Source organism: Dipteris shenzhenensis, chromosome 17 (genome assembly GCF_047967505.1).
Source record: "Dipteris shenzhenensis isolate YYH24624 ecotype China chromosome 17, Dip_SZ_1.0, whole genome shotgun sequence".
Classification (NCBI taxonomy): Eukaryota; Viridiplantae; Streptophyta; class Polypodiopsida; order Gleicheniales; family Dipteridaceae; genus Dipteris; species Dipteris shenzhenensis.
Window position 1 is genome coordinate 8,188,894 of NC_141612.1, and position 17,113 is coordinate 8,206,006.

At 44.9% G+C, this 17,113-nt stretch overlaps 1 protein-coding gene across 1 annotated transcript in view; it reads left to right on the forward strand.

Moving 5' to 3' along the window:
- The window catches only part of LOC147891627 (Ribosomal protein L10 family protein), a 33,520-nt gene extending 16,867 nt beyond the window's left edge, over window positions 1–16,653 (forward strand). The window contains exons 2-8 of the mRNA XM_087388678.1: window positions 2,518–2,683; window positions 2,772–2,862; window positions 2,945–3,003; window positions 3,173–3,233; window positions 3,375–3,465; window positions 16,159–16,235; window positions 16,346–16,653. Coding sequence (XP_087244804.1) covers window positions 2,518–2,683; window positions 2,772–2,862; window positions 2,945–3,003; window positions 3,173–3,233; window positions 3,375–3,465; window positions 16,159–16,235; window positions 16,346–16,444 — 644 coding nt within the window. The 3' untranslated portion in view covers window positions 16,445–16,653. The remainder of the gene's footprint in view (window positions 1–2,517; window positions 2,684–2,771; window positions 2,863–2,944; window positions 3,004–3,172; window positions 3,234–3,374; window positions 3,466–16,158; window positions 16,236–16,345) is intronic.
- The last annotated feature ends 460 nt before the right edge of the window (window positions 16,654–17,113 follow it).

Here is a 17,113-nt window from a genome sequence, read left to right on the forward strand (position 1 = left end):
AGAGGCGGGAGGGGGCGGGGCGGGAGGCGAGGGGTGAGGGGGCGGAATGGGCGGCGGGGGTGAGCGGAACGGAGGAGGGCGGAGGCGTGGAGCGAGGGGGGTAGCGGGGTGGAGCGGAGGGGGGTAGCGGGGCGGGGGTGAGCGGAGGGGGTAGCGGGGCGGGGGTGAGCGGAGGGGGTAGCGGGGCGGGGGGTGAGCGGAGGGGGTAGCGGGGCGGGAGGTGTGGAGCGAGGGGGTAGCGGGGTGGAGCGGAGGGGGTAGCGGGGCGGGGGTGAGCGGAGGGGGTAGCGGGGCGGGGGTGAGCGGAGGGGGTAGCGGGCGGGGGTGGAGCGTGGCGAGTGGGGGCGGAGCGAGGCGGGGGTGAGGGGGGAGGTGAGGGCGGAGGGGTAGGGGCGGGAGAGGGCGAGGCAAGGAGGGGCTAGGGGGAGGTAGAGGTACGGCGGGGGAGGGGAAGCTCATGTGTGTATTTTTCTATGTAAGTTCTAGTTCAGTATTCACATCCCGGCCGGGCATCTTCTGCTACCATGTGCACATGTTCTTCTACAGCTCAGAGTACTCTCTTTTCATGGCTGATCACCATGCATGCTATCTTCAGTATATCAATTGTCACCTTCAGTGTGACCTCTTCCGGATATCAGAGCTCTTATCGCCTTCAGTGCAATCTGCCATCTCTAGCATGGCCATGGATCTTTGGTATCCATGAATCACATCCAGTGATAGGATGTCGGAAGCTAGTGCATGGGGTGGACTTCACACCAGTGAAGTTACGAGTCAAATGACTATCCTACCGGATCACCCTCCACTTGGTATTAAATTACCAACATGCTGTACAAGAGTGATGACGCTTTGCACATCCATAAGGGTTTCCATACCAGACCATTCCTTCTAGCACCTTCAATGGCCTTGGGGGTGAGCCTTGGTGTGCTAGACTATGATGCTTAGTCAATGAGGAACATATCTAGATCACACAGTGAGTGATCTCAAAGCTCAGTTACTAAGTATCTAGGTTATAGAGTTTTTCAAGAGCTAAAAGGGGGCTTCAGTCTAGTAGAATTCTGAGCTGTCCACAACTAGATACATATAAATCAAGATTTAGGGTTTTCTTGAGTCCTAGGTCCTAGAATTAATTAATCTTGGTGAAAGGGTAGAGTGGTCTAAAATAAAAAGCTAAATTGAACTTTCCTAGTTTTTTAAAAGCTTACTTCTTCCCCAAGCTCTCATTATTTTTCATCCTAACTTTTCAATAAAAAAGCTTTTCAATCCTGCTTTTTGGCTTTCTTTAATCCTATAATGTAGTGGCCTAGCCCATTCTCTAGGGATTGAAGCCATAACTCTTGCCATACTCGCTGAATAGTGCTGGTCCAAGTTGCACCAGCTCCTATACCTTGCCACCGCTCCTGCTTGCCATCTGCTGCAATCTCCTCCAAGCGCTCTTACTGCCCACAATTCGTTCCTCTCTTCCAGCACTATTGCTGCCATATTGCGCCTTATTTTTTTCAGCCTGCTCCTGCTGTTGTTTGTCACACTATTTCCAGCATCCTCTTGCTGGTTTTTCCTGCTGTTTATTGACCCTATTGCTGCAAACTTGAGCACCCTATTTAAGCCTCTTTGCTGCGCGTAAGTCTTGATCAAACGGGGTATTCTATTCTGACCGATTGCTTCTTTATTTTCAGGTTTCGCTTTTCTTATGAAAGCCTTCAAGAAGTGCTTAAATTTAGTTCCAAGTCCTCTATTTCGATCTTTAGATAGCCACGATTATGTCCGCACTTGATGGGATGTTATTTTGATAGGTTTCTGTCTGACTAAGCTAACCCTTATGGGTAAGCCTTGATTTGTTTTCTAGATAAAAGGAGATTGGAGTCACGTAGGGGCTCCCAACGGTTAGTTCCTTGGAAGGTCTTTCATCATATGTAACCGAGTTTTAGATTGAGAGAGTCTTAAATCATTACAGTCCTATCTAGAGTCTAAGTCTAGGATTTTGGATATCAGAAGAGTCTTCTTCAAAGATCTGTATTGCTATTGTAAGCATCATTGAATAAACAAATACAACTGGGATTACCCAGTTGGGAGGAGCCACCTCATTCTCACCCAGTTGCGTGCCGGTGTACTTGTCTCTATCTCCTTTTATCTTCTGTTGCTATGTGGAAATATGTGGTGTGAATGCATTTAAAGTTGTGGGTTTTTTACATATGGAATTATGAAAGGTCTAAAATTCTAAGTTTATTAATCACGCTTCCGTGTAAACTCGACTTTGACAAGTTTTTATTGGAATAATATTCAGCACAAGTTCACGGCAGGGTTATTTCCTCATTGGACAGTTCTAATTATAAATTTTAAATACACTGCCTCAGGTTAGCCATTGAGATGTGTTATTCAATATTCTCAAATGTGATTAGGATTTCGTAAGCTATGCTTACGTCCACAGGATTTGTCAATGGTAATTGGGGATGCAGGGACTTAATGATTCGTTCAAGGAAATTGTGGTATTGAGGCAACTGCTATTTTTGTTTTGTGCAGTGACCTTATCAAAAACAAAAAAAAAGGGCAGGGAGCAGAAAGAGTCAGTTGTAACAACAGTCAGGCAGTGCCTTGATGACTACTTGGCTCTGTATGTGTTTTCATTTGAGAATATGCGGAACACGAAGTTCAAAGAGTTTCGCGACAAGCTCAAGGATAGCAGCAGGTCATTGTGTTTGACCGAGATACTGTTTGCTTTGTCAGATCTCTGCTTTGGATCACACTAAAAGGATTCTGTGATTGATGGACTACAGATTTTTCCTGGGGTCTAACAAGGTTCTACAGATAGCTTTGGGTAGAACTGCTGCTGATGAAGTCAAAGAAGGTGTGCATAAAGCCAGCGAGGTAAAATGTACTTTTGCTGGTGTTAGCCTAATAGTTTTTGCCTCCATGGGAAACATGTGAAAGTCAACTGAAGTTAATGCAGATGTTGCATGGGGAGTGTGGCCTGTTTTTTTCAAATCTGCCAAAGGAAGAGGTAGAGAGGTGAGTTCCAGAGCTCTATGGATGTGTATAGGTTCTATGTGAGCTTGTTATGGGAAATTCTTGTCTTGGCAAGAGCCTATGACAATATGTATTACGTCCTATTTTGAAATTGAAATTCACAGCTTGGTAAAGAATCAAGTCCCTATGCTGACCTCTGATGTTTTTGTAGATTGTTTGCAGAGTTTGAAGAATACGATTTTGGAAAAACTGGAAGTGTTGCTAGTGAAACTGTATGTGCTCTTTATTTTCGAGACTCGATGTTGGAAATTTCATATTTATCTAATAAAGTGGAGGGCTGAACTCTACATAAATCTGGATGGTTCCCACAGTTTTGCCTTTGCATATATTGACTGGATTTTGTGGTGTGATAGATTGACTTGAAGGAAGGACCCCTGGAACAGTTTAGTCATGACATGGAGCCTTTCTTAAGAAAACAGGGTTTACCAGTCAGGTTGAATAGAGGTTGGTGGATTCCCATTTGAGCTCATTGCCTGTGCTTTGGCAAACTAAATAGTGGCATTTTTCTAAGATTGGAAATATTCTATAAGAAGTTTTAATTTGTAAGATTGGTATATTCTAGTCTGATGATGGCATATTTGTTGCTAAAAACTTGGAACTTTATTTATCTGTACACCATCTCTCAGCTAGAAGAACCGCCATTAAGGTTGATGGTAAAGAAAGTTTGCAACAGCCAGGACTGAGCTTTATAACCAGTAGACCTTAACCCTAGGATGGCTATTAAGCCACGATTTAATCGAACGCTAAGTAAGGGATACTTATATGAGTTTCCCGAGAAGCAAAAAGATAACTGCTAAGTTTTAGATAGTGCTAGAGGGTGATGCCTGCTTAGGCATCAAGATGAACTAACTAATTGCTAGAACATGAAATCACACAAAGACATGTGAGAGGGTCAATATACCCAGAATGAGCTATTAGCCTTAGATGAGAGTCTCAAGCTTCGATTAAGGCCAATGAATCTTAAACTCTAGCAAGTGCTAGATAGGAAAGCACAAGAAGGGGTATGACAAAAACATGGTTAGAATAATGACCTACCAAGGTATTGAGGATGATGCTAGCATTGGAATTATTTGCTACTAAAGTGGCAAATGATAAGACCTGGCAATTGGGGTCAACTGCTTGTTACCCTTACATGTGGAACTCATATGCAAATCTTGACCATGGATCAAGCTTACTGTAATGCAAATTGCATCAAGCATCTTGAATCCATTGAGTTGCTGGTATAAGCACATCATATATCCTTGTAAGACTAGAATATATCTAAACGAGCATCTAAGCAAAAAATGCTTACATAATCTAGTGGGCAATGCACCACTTATGATAGAAAGAATTTATCGAAATATCAGCAAGTCGCAACATGGGCCAAAACTTTGCAAGGTGAAATTTGCATATCCGCTTATACGACGGGAACATATACCTAGATGAATCCAAAGAACATGCCGAAACTCATCCTCTAAAACACAACACAATGTATACCTAGATGAATCCAAAGAACATGCCGAAACTCATCCTCTAAAACGCAACATGGACCAAAACTTCGCAAGGTGAAATTTGCATGTCCGCTTATACGGCGGGAACATATACCTAGATGAATCCAAAGAAATGCCGAAACTCATCCTCTAAAACACAACACATGGTGCAGTTTCAATCTCATGATAGTCTATGAGATCCCCACCGACGTCATCAGTGCCCAACAGTGGGTGTAGACCATGCCTAACTTATGCAATATAATGGATTAAGCCTTATATGTCCCTCTTCGCATTCTCTATATCTATTTAGAGCACATAGAAGATATATGCCAGCAAGTACCCATTGGACCGTGGTACTTCATAGCAACTTTTAGTTGCATATGGTGACTCTGAATAGAAGAGTGTGAAGTACAAGTGAGAGTGATAGGTTTTGTCTAAGTGACAAAACCTTATCCTATCCACTAACCGTAGTTAGGGATCTAACTGTGGTTAGGGGAAAAAACCTCAAAGAGGGAAAAGTGCCCCTAATCTACTTATTACATTACATTGGCCACTGCCTAGAATATACCAATAATTCTAACACCCCCCTGCAGTGCTAATGTGGTGTACAAGGTAGTGATCAATCACCCAAAGGAGATAAGTTTAGGGCACTGTGAAATGCCTCAAACTTCTCACGTAGATTTTATAGACCCCAGAAGAGGAAGACCATAGGAACCAAGTGGGTTTACCACACCAATTACATATCTGATGGTAATTTGGATAAGTACAAAGCAAGACTTGTTGTCAAAGGCTATGCACAGGCAAAGGGAGTTGACTACGGAGAGACATTTGCTCCTATAGCCAGGATGACTACCATACACACGGCTATAGCTTTGGCTGCCCACCTTGAGTAGGCAATCTTTTAGATGGACATGAAGTTTGCCTTTCTAAACAGTGAGCTTCAGGAAAAAGTTTATGTTGAGCATTCGCAAGGCTTCTGACGATGGAGGAAAGAAGTGTTGGAAATAGGAGGATAGAATCTCTCACCTCTCTCTCTCCGATCGCAGCTCATACAACACTCAATAAACTAGATAGATGATCACACTCATACACAAAACCTTTCTCAAGAGATAGAGAGAAAACTCAGATATGTAAAGAAATTCTTCCACAGAATGTGGGATGGCAAAGCTCAGAACTGAGCACAAAAGGCAGCAAGGGTTGCTGTCACAAACTCCCTCTTCTTACAAGCTGCTTGGGTGCAAGGCGCCAGGTGTAGGTTGATGGGAGAAAGTGTGGGGGAGGGGGGGTTTATATAGCAGCCCCAAAAATTGGCCGACTTGGCCAGTTGGCTATTCCTGCTGCACTGACCCCATGGGGGCGGCTCACAGACTGGCCGACCCAGGCATGGAGGTTGGCCTATATAAGACCCCATTTTCTGGGCCTGTAGGCTGCTGCTGGCAGGCGCTATTGCTGCTGCACATGCCCACGCATGGGACCTGATCCTGGTGCGAATATCCACGCAGATCCTCTGCTCTTGTTTCACCTCAGATCTGTTCCAGATGTCTGCCTCAGAAGTGCCAGGTATGTGTGCTATCACTCTCCCCATAGCTCCTATTGTCGCCTGCCCCCTTGTCCCCTCGAATCGGGGGCTACAGGTGGGGACAGTGACATTCTAACGAGAAGATATGCAAGCTTCACGTGTTATGCTCTTGCCGAGATAGCATGACCTCGGAAAGATCGGTGGGCATTTTCTCTTAGATGACCAACTGTTGTAATAATTAATGTGCGTAAATGAAATGGTCAAGAGAAGTAACTGCCAAGGTCCTTGGTGAGGGTGAAATGGCATTGACTAGGTGGTTATGAGTGCTAAGGCCTAGGTGCACTGTTATGCTCTAGCCGAGATAGCATGACCTCGGAAAGATCGGTGGGCATTTTCTCTTAGATGACCAACTGTTGTAATAATTAATGTGCGTAAATGAAATGGTCAAGAGAAGTAACTGCCAAGGTCCTAGGTGAGGGTGAAATGGCATTGACTAGGTGGTTCTGAGTGCTAAGGCCTAGGTGCACCTAAATGTGCAATAATGCCAAGGGGCAAGTGGTTTTAAATGTGCCCCAAGAGAGGGGTAAATGGTGCACCAAGTGGAAAGGCTAAAATGATGACATTTGGCAAGGGGAACCATCTAGGGAAATGAGGGTCTCGTGGATATGCATGAGGAAAAGAAAAGGATGAATTAATTAGAACACATGTGATCTATGAGAGTAGGCTGGGAGGAAAATACAGATGCCATCGCCCGTGATCTGTGTCAACAAGGGAATAGAGTTTCTATCATCACGGGGTACTTTACGGGCCGAAACAGGCCCCGAGAGCTGTACCAGAGGATAGATGACTAGTTCTTTGAGATAGGCCTATCTCGTAGTCCATTTGGTGGTAACCTCTCCCACTCCAGAGAAGAGGTAAGACCATGATCATCATCCTTTATGTTGATGACACAATTGTCAGAGGTGATCACAAGAGGAAGATTCATAAAGTCAAAGGAATCTCGATGCAAGAGTATGAAATGATAGATTTAGGACTTCTTCACTGTTTCCTTGGTGTAGAAGTCTCGCAAAAGAATGACAACATCTTCATTTGTCAAGAGAAGTATTGTCAGGAGGTGCTGAATAGATTTCAAATGGGGGAATGCAAAGAAGCAGTTGGGACAAACTTAAGCAACGAGGAAACATCTAAGTTGGTTGATGTAGCAGTTTATCGAATAATGTTTGGCAGTCTGTTGTATTTAACTAATACATGATCAGATATAGCTTTTGTGGTTCTCATCAAAGCCAAAGGATATCACATGAAGGTGGGTTCAAGGTTCTAAGGTATTTCAAAGGTACATCCAGCTATGGGATCATGTATCGCTCTTGGAGTGAGCTTGGATGATTTTGTGAATCAGACTGGGATGGAGATGGGGATACGCGGTGCTTGACATCAGCTACTACTTCATGCTTGCATCTAGTGCCATATCTTGGTTGAGCAAGAAGCAACTAACAGTTGCACTCTCATCCATAGAGGCAGAATACAAGGCAACATGGGTCAAATGGATACTGAAGGACACGGGAGCTCTTCAAGAGGAGGTGCCATTGATCAGTGTGACAACATGAGTTGCATTGCGATTGCAAAGGGCCCAGCATTCCATGCTTGTACAAAGCATATCGAGGTTCAATACTTCATTCGAGCATTGATTTTGGACGAGATCGTGGAGCTGCTTGACTGTCCAATAAAAGATAACATCTCTGACATTTTTGCAAAGGCTCTTCCTAGAGAGCAGTCGGAGCAGAAACTGAGAGGGGGAGAGTAGTGGAAGAGAGCAAGAGAGTGAGAGTGAGAGAGAGTGACACTCTAGTGCGGGTGTGAAGAATGATGAGCCACACCACAAACTCACTTATGTTTTATTAGGATTAGGTTTACCCTATGACTGTCTTAAGACAGTCATAGGTGTCCTATCTTTTAATGAAGGGTTGGCAATGTGCCTTTACCCCAACAACCTCCCACCTAAAGGCCAATGTGCCTAAAGGGGAGAAAAGAATAAAAATTACAGCAATATACAGTTACTGTATACAAGACCATAAAGTAAGAATGGTCTCATCCTAATCCCATGATGTGGCGGCAATGTGCAAACCGCTCTGTAGGCAAGCTCTTAGTGAGCAAATCTGCAGGATTATCATCAGTATGCACTTTCACAAGCTCAAGTCGCTTGTCTTCCAGTACCTCCCTGATGAAATGATATTTCACTTCTATGTGCTTGGTCTTCTGATGAAAGACCGGATTCTTTGCCAACATGATAGCACTCTGACTATCACAATGCAAAACTGGCATATCTCCTGTAATGCCCAAATCTCCCACCAGCCGAGTAAGCCATATTGCTTCCTTGCAAGCCTCAGTGGCTGCAACATATTCAGCTTCTGTGGTGGACAGTGCAACGCATTTCTGCAACCGAGACACCCATGATATAGCACCTCCTGCAAATGTGAAAATATAACCGGTAGTAGACTTCCGGTTATCTGCATTCCCTGCATAGTCTGAATCTGTAAAACCATGCACCAATGCATCCTGCCTACCATAGCATATGCACAAGTCTTTGGTACCTTTGAGATACCTCAAGACACCTTTCACTGCTTCCCAATGCCGCTTGCCTGGAATTGCCATATACCTGCTGATGACTCCCACCGCAAAAGCAATATCCGGACGAGTGGCAACCATGGCATACATCAGAGATCCAACTGCAGATGCATATGGAACCTTGGCCATTTCAGCCTTATCATCATCTGATCTGGGGCTATCCTTACTGCTGAGTTTTAAATGTGGAGGCAACGGGGTACTAATAGACTTCCCCCCCTCCATTTTAAACCGCTGCAGTACTTTGTCAATATACTCTTTCTGTGACAGAAACAAAAGTCCCTTGGACCTGTCACGAGTAATACGCATGCCAAGAATATGATTTGCATCACCCAAGTCTTTCATGTCAAAAGACTTATGCAGTTGTTTCTTCAAAGCACCAATCTCATGCTGAGATTTACTGGCAATAAGCATGTCATCCACATATAGAATGAGTAGCATCAAACTGCGATCTTTTGCCCGTTTGGTGTACAAGCAATGATCGGTCTCACACCGATGATACCCTTGGGACTGCATGAAGGCATCAAACTTCTTGTACCATTCCCTTGGCGCCTGCTTGAGTCCATACAAGCTCCTCTTGAGCTTACACACAAGCTGTTCTTTCCCTTTAACAGCATATCCCTCTGGCTGACTCATATAGATCTCATCATGAAGATCTCCATGAAGAAAAGCTGTCTTCACATCCATCTGACATAAATCCATGTCGTCATGAGCAACAAGAGCTAACACTGCTCTCAAAGTAGTCATCTTGACTACAGGGGAAAAAATCTCATCAAAGTCAATGCCCTTTTCCTGCTTAAATCCCTTGGCAACCAATCTGGCCTTATACCGAGGTAAAGCATTTGAATCCACTTTGACTTTGTAAACCCACTTGCATGGCAAAACCTTTCTGCCTGCAGGTAACTGCACCAAGTCCCATGTATCATTCTGAAGTAGGGAATCCATTTCTGACTGCATGGCTTTCTCCCACTTCTTTTTCTCCGTTCTTCCCATAGCTTCCTTGAAGCTGGAAGGCTCACCACAATCTGTCAGCATGATAAAATCAGCCACATTATTGGCTCCTGGAACAAACCTGGCAGGAGGCCGTTGTGCACGGGTGCTCCTAACAACAAAATGTTCCGGATTAGGCTGCTGTCCAGCCTGTTCTTCATGCATGACGGGTGGCTGTACCACCATATCTGGCTGTACACAGCCCCATCTGTTGGCACATCCAGTGGTGCATCATTGGCAAAATTATCTGGCTGATTTTCAGCCTGTATACCCTCTTGAACAGGGTGATCTGCAGCAGCCTGCTGCTGCATATAAATGGGCATTCTTTGCTGTCCAACATCATCATAAAAAACCCTCCTGTATTCTACAGGTTGCACGGGTTCCTTGTGTACACTATCTTCTTTAAAGATGACATCATTGCTGCGTATAATCTTCCGTTTAACGGGATCCCATAACCTGTACCCCATTTCACCTTCGTCACCATAACCCATAAAGATGCATCTGATAGACTTTGGATCCAGTTTGGTGCGTAGATCTTTGCGTACATAAGCAAAGCACTCGCAGCCAAATACACGTAAGTGCTTATATGAGGGTGGCTTGCCAGACCACACCTCCTCTGGCACTTTCAACTCCAAAGCCTTATTTGGTGACCTGTTAATAATGTGAACTGCTGTTTGCACGGCTTCTGCCCAAAAGCCATGGGGTAATGCAGCATAAGACAACATACATCGAACCTTCTCCTGAATAGTTCGATTCATCCGCTCACTTGCACCATTTTGAGATGCATTATGAGGGGCTGTGAGTTCTTGTTTGATGCCCTTAGCTTGGCAAAACTGCACAAAAGCATGTGACACATACTCACCCCCATTATCGGATCTGAGGCATTTCAGCCTACGACCTGTCCGATTCTCAACCTGAGCGACAAACTTCTTGAAAGCATCTAAGGCATCTCCCTTATGCTTCAAGAAATAGACCCACACCTTACGTGTGGCATCATCAATGAAAATAATAAAATATTTTGCACCCCCTAGTGATAACTGTGGCATCTCACACAGATCAGTGTGCACTAGATCAAGTGGTGCTCTATTCTGAGGAGTTCTCCTCTTATGAGGAGTGACAGAGTGCTTGCCAAAAATACAATGATCACAAGTACACAAATCTGAGAAAGAGAGAGGCGGCAGATAACCCAAACGTGACAGTTCTTGCATTCCTTTAACAGACATGTGTCCCAATCGGCTATGCCACAATGAAACCTTTGGCAGCTCGGTTATGGCAACAACATGATTACCCACACTGGAAACATAAAGAGGGTACAAGGTATCACTTTTAAAACCCTCAGCCACTACAGTCTGGCCATCAGTAATCACCCATTTGGAATCCCCAAATGTGGTGTGGTAACCACTGTCATCCAATAAGCCAGTGCTAATCAGATTTTTCTTGATTTGCGGTACATGGCGAACACCATCAAGCATAAATGACTGTCCATCAGGAAATACTATCTGTATATTGCCAATCCCTGCAATCTGACATGCATAGTTGTTCCCAAGATGAACAACTCCATGAGTACCTGTGTAGGAAGTAAACCACTCCCTATGAGGAGTAACATGAAAGGAGGCACCTGAATCCAAGAGCCAGGTGTGCATGTCATGGCCATCAATAACCAAAGCATGTGCTATTACAGCAGAAGAGCATAAAACATCATGTATGTCAGTGTCACTGTCCTCTGCTGCAACATTCACTGCATCCAAGTCATCTGCCTTGGCCTTGCCTTTGCCTTTGCTTGCATTTCCTGCATCCTTTGTTTCAGCCTTCTTGGCTTTCTGATCCCGTATGAACTTGAAGCACTTCGACTTCACATGTCCCTTCTTGCCACAATAAAAGCATTCAATGTCCTTTTTGCCACGGGACTGACTACGGGATTTGGACTTACTAGCAGATCTCCCCTTCTGCTGAGTCCTGCCTCTGTCCTGTACCTGCAAAGCATTTGAAGACTTGCTGCCCGCATTATTCTTCCTGCTCATCTCCTCCATAAGGAGAGAGCTCTCTACATCAGCATAAATAAGAGTGGCATTCGAGTTTGACAGGGTGGTCTTGAAAGTGTCCCAACTCTCGGGGAGGGTACACAGCAAGAAAGTAGCCTTGAACTCCTCATCAAGGTTCAACCCCTGTGCAATCAGCTGTGTAAAGATAGCATTGAACTCACTCAAATGTGAGGTCATAGCTGTACCTTCCTTCATGCGAAGATCGACCAGCTTCTTCAGCCAATAAACCTTACTGGCTGAGCTCTTTTGGGCATACAATTCTTCTAGTCTTTGCCATAGACCATAAGAGGTCTTTTCAGCTTGTACATTGAACACAAGAGTGTCTGAAATAGTGAGCATGATAGCTGCCCTCGCGGACAAATCAAGCTCTTCCCAGTCATCAGCTGCCATATCAGATGGCTTGACACCCTTCACCCTTATGGGCTTAGCAATCTTCTTTAACAGAAGTACATTCAAGCACTGTTCTGCCCATAATGCATAGTTGTGTGCTCCTTCCAGTTTCTTTATGTTCAGAATTGAAGAATCACCTCCCCCTGATGCCATATCAGATGAGGAAAGTACCTGACTCCCTGGAAGTAAAAAGACTGAATAAAAATTCTGATTTCTCAGAAAAAAAAAACCTGCTCTATTCAAGAGCCAGAAGCACTTTCAATGGTGCTGTTTTTACTGTCAGTAAAATCTGCAGCAAAACAGTAAATGTCCCTGCAAATACTGTACCTTCTGACAAACTGTTCTGAGCTCAAAGAGGCATAAAAACAGTAATTTCAGACTGCTGCTGCTGCTCAACAAGTGCTTAACAGTGCATAATCATCTGACAAAACCACCAACACTGCTGTAAACACTGCTGTACTGACTGTACTGATCACTTCTCCCACCTCAGATGAGGTATTGCACTGAGTTAAATTGCAGAAACCACTTGACAAACACCCCAAAAACAGTAAATGACCCTTCAGCCTGTCACAAAACCTGCAACAGTAAATGGGATAAATCCCAAGCAATCACCCTTATACCAAGGGGAGAAAATGCATTTGAAGATCTCTGTCGGTAACCCAAGTGCTATCAAACAAAGTCTGGGCAAAAGCCCCTTGATCTGACACTTGAATCAAGTGGAGAACACCTCAACACTGAGGTAGCATACAATATGAAATCTCTCTGACACTTGTACCTGACAATGTGCAATGCATAGACTGCCCCTGTGTACTCAGTAACAACACAAATCACAAAGTACAAACACCAAGAAGAAAATCTTTTGAGCACTGTCAACGATGGGCAGTTAGGGACCGAGTAAACTCGATGCGCCCTGACCAAGCGTGGCTCAACTGAGATTTTCAAAGTGCGTACAAAGAATGTGACCTGCAACAAATGTCACCAAATGCACTGCGGAAACAAAGCAAATGTGTGCTCCCTGGCTACACACTGCCTCAAGGCATATACTGCAAACACATCCAGGCAAAAGCCCTATGAAATGGTCACCCAAAACTAAGAATTGCACTCAGTAAATGCATAGAAGCTTCTGCAAAACAAGCATCTGACCTTCCTGAAAGACAAGTAACTGCGCAAACACCACCACTGTGGTACAAGTCACCTCAAGCGTGAGTGACACAAGAGTATCTGCTGTACCTCAACAAATGCACAGTATACAGCTGAAATGCTTCAGGAATGCTTCATGTACTGCGCGTACATGCACAAAACAGAGTGCTTCAGCACTATTCCTCTTCCAACAAAAAATGTGTCTATTGTACTTTTCAGTACCTGCAAAGTACCTGTTGTACTTTTGTCCCTGCAGAGTACCTGTGTACTCTGTGTCCCTGTAGAGTACCTGTGTACTTTTCAGTACCTGCAAAGTACCTGCTGTACTTCTGTCCCTGCAGAGTACCTGTGTACTCTCTGTCCCTGTAGCAGGCACGCTTCCCCCAAAAAATCGAGTCTTTGCAGCAAAACAAACGAGTCCTGTAGGTGAGTGAAGGAGTCATCCGTACAACCGTGAAGGAGACGCCCGTACACAGTTGTACGGCAGTCCGTACGACTGTACGGACAGTCCGTACGGCTGCCGTATGACTAGCTGCGCACAGCAGCTATGCAGCTGCCTGATGCAGCGTCGCAATGCTGCGTACAGCAGCTGCTGTACAGCTGCAACCCGACGACGCCCGCGCCCGCGACGTCGCCCTGCAGCCCGCGCAAAAACCCTGCAGCCCGCGCAAAAACCCTGCAGCCCGCGCCTGCGCTGTCGCCCTGTAGGTGGGATGCGCCGCCGTCCCGTTCGCTGCCCTGCGCAGATCGTCGAGATCTGTCGAGATCTGTCCGTACGTCCGTACGGATCTGTCCGTACGTCCGTACGGAAAGGATGGGCTAGGGAGAGGAGGCTAGGTAGGCAAGGGGGGCTAAGGTAGGCTCTGATACCAGTTGAGAGGGGGAGAGTAGTGGAAGAGAGCAAGAGAGTGAGAGTGAGAGAGAGTGACACTAGTGTGCGGGTGTGAAGAATGATGAGCCACACCACAAACTCACTTATGTTTTATTAGGATTAGGTTTACCCTATGACTGTCTTAAGACAGTCATAGGTGTCCTATCTTTTAATGAAGGGTTGGCAATGTGCCTTTACCCCAACAGAAACATGGGCATTGGCCCACAGTTGAGTCACTGAGAGGGGGTGTTACAAAGGTTACTGACCCATTGTGGGCCGCAATATGGGGAGGACAAGGGATCAGTAGACCATGGTAGGCAGTAATACCTGAAGGGGTACTGATGGTGCCATGTCTGGAGAAAAATGCAGAGGCTCCTGCATCAAAGGTGACTGCAGCAGAGGTTGTGTGGCATCAGATCTGCAGGCACAGATGTACAGGGCTGCGGGCAGCATCTACAGGCTCCTAAACAGGACTACCAGGGCCTATTTATAGGCCTGACAGTGGAGCAGCTTAGTTTGCAGACTGGACGCGGTGAAAAGCCCCAGCAGGTTGGCAGCTACAGGTCGGGCAGACTGCAGACAGGGTCAGCCTTTCTGTAGACCTAATCGGGTGGGATTTGCAGGGTTCCAGCCCTCCCCTCTGCCTATAAATAGGTGCCTACTCTTGCAAATTCTTACAGCCACTGAAGCCCCTCAAGACTCCACACACTGAAGGAGTGTGACCACAGTTTTCTTTTCTTCAGTTCTCAGCAGTGAGCAATCTCTTTTGATTGCTATTTTTCCGAGCTTCTTTTGGCTGGATGTGTTCAGCTCATTATCGATCAGCTTTCCCACACTTGTGGACGAATATACTCTGAATTTGTCTTCTCCATTCTGCACTTTCAGGTGGCAATATTTCCTTTGAAGCTTGGACGATTCTCTGAGATGTATATGATACGAATGATAGGTTGCTATGCTGTATTTTGTGTGTGAGATTTCAGTGAGTGAGTCTTGAGAGAGATCAGTGAGGATTTGAGACCATTCTACTGCGTTAGGGTTACTGTTAAACAGTCCTTCATTCTAACAGATAGCATCCATCCTATCTGGCTTCCAGCCTGCTAAGGCCACTCAAATAAATTCCAAGAACCTCAAAACCACCCTTGATAAGAAAATCGCAGCAACTAGGAGCTTTGGTAGGCTGTCCACAATGCAATCTGGTAGCCCTGGATCAAATCACAGCAGATACTGGCCTTCTTCAACCAATCGCAATTAGGTCTAGCCTCTTGGTACAAGTGGTGAGCCCTCGGGGAGGCTGGAAAACCCTAATCGCAGCAGTTAGACAGCTCTCGATGGCTGGAACAGACTTCGCAGCAAACCCTCTCCTTCTGGCAGCTCCCACGTGTGAAAGGACCGAAGTTATAAGGCTGGAATCATCTGTACAATCATATGGAATGCGTGGAAGAATAATAGGAGGAATTTGCTGCAAACGAAGAGTGCTGAGAGGGAGAGAAGAAGACAATACACCATGCTAGGGCCAGAAATAAGGGTTGCCGCCCCCTTTCCGCCCCCCCGAAGGTCTTTATTGCAATAGGAAATAACTTAGTACAAGCATGAAGCTGAGTACAACCTTCAGTTATGCTAGGAGCTTTGCGGCCCCTTCTTTTAGAGACTTGGCCTAGATAAAAGCTAGACCTGCTTTTCTAAAGCTAAATCGATCTTTGCTGCCTTTTACCTGCTTTGGGGCAGCTTTTACATCCTTTTCAGGACCCCACGGGGCCTTCTTTAATGGCGCCATCTTTCCTGATGCTTGCTCCATCATTTTTAAGCCTTTTAGCACTCTTCAAAGTCGTACACAAATACAAACACTTTAACCCATTAAAGGTTAGCTAAATGCATGCATTCCTAGTTCTTGGATTAATCCTAGTCTGTTGTGGGAGTCCCCACAGTTCTCTTTTACCAATGAAAGCAAAAGTAAAACAATAAAACTTAATCTTAGTTGCTCAAAGTCGAAACTTGAATTTTTCACGTATAAGTATTTTTGTTAAACAGTTTGAGGCTCAAGTGTCCTGAAGAAAAGATGTCCTTGGACTCTTTAACCAAGCCATGTCTTGTGTGCAGGTGTTGTGGAGTTGATAGCAGATTATACCGTCTGTCGTGAGGGAGAGCATTTATCTCCAGAAGCATCTCGAATTTTGGTATGTTTTTACGATATCATAAAGCACTGTTTTGACAAATTTTTGAGTTGGGACTGCTCTGTGGTCTCCTTAGGAAGCTATACTGTCATTGATTTGTACTTTTCTTTCAGAGGCTGCTAGGGGTTCAAATGGCAGCATTTCGTCTGCACTTGGTCTGTCGCTGGAGCTCTAATGAATTTTATGTATATAAAATCATGGAGGGATCATAAATCCTTGTAATACATGATAATGTAGAGCTTTATATCAGAGTGTTGTCCTCATGAGCCAGTGTGCTTCTTTAGAAGCTACGATGGCCACTCCAAGTTCAAGGTGTCAAGGATTTTGTTATGTTCTGTAGATCACTAGTGAATCTTTGCTTTTTTTCATTATACATTGTTTCAATTCCTAATGTGTAAAGACTCCCTTCTTTCCGTTGTTCTTTTGCTTGTTTTATAAAAAAAGTTAGTTTGTACTAGTGGAATACATTTTCTTATGAAGGTATAAATATGTGTGTGTGTATGTGCACGCGTGCACGCGCGTGCGTGTAGATAGAGAGAGAAAGAAAGAAAGAAAGATGTATTTACGTCTTTGGGAGGCCTCACAGGCCTATGAGACATAATCACAAGAAGAAACCCATACAAGCCATTATGGGCTGAAACAAAGGGCTTGCTAAGGCCCTTTGCAGAGCAGTACACGCTAAGCTAAAACAAAAATAACAAAAATCTAGTAATCAAGACGCAAGATCAAAATACATAGCCCGGTGCAAGGGTGGCTCTCCTATGAGCTGCGAAGGTATCTCGTATTCGTGTCTGTCGGTCATGTCTCTTGGTAGTGGGGGGCGTGGTCTCCATGATCTCTGTATGCGGCGGGCCATGTCGATGGTTATCTCTCTGGTTGGA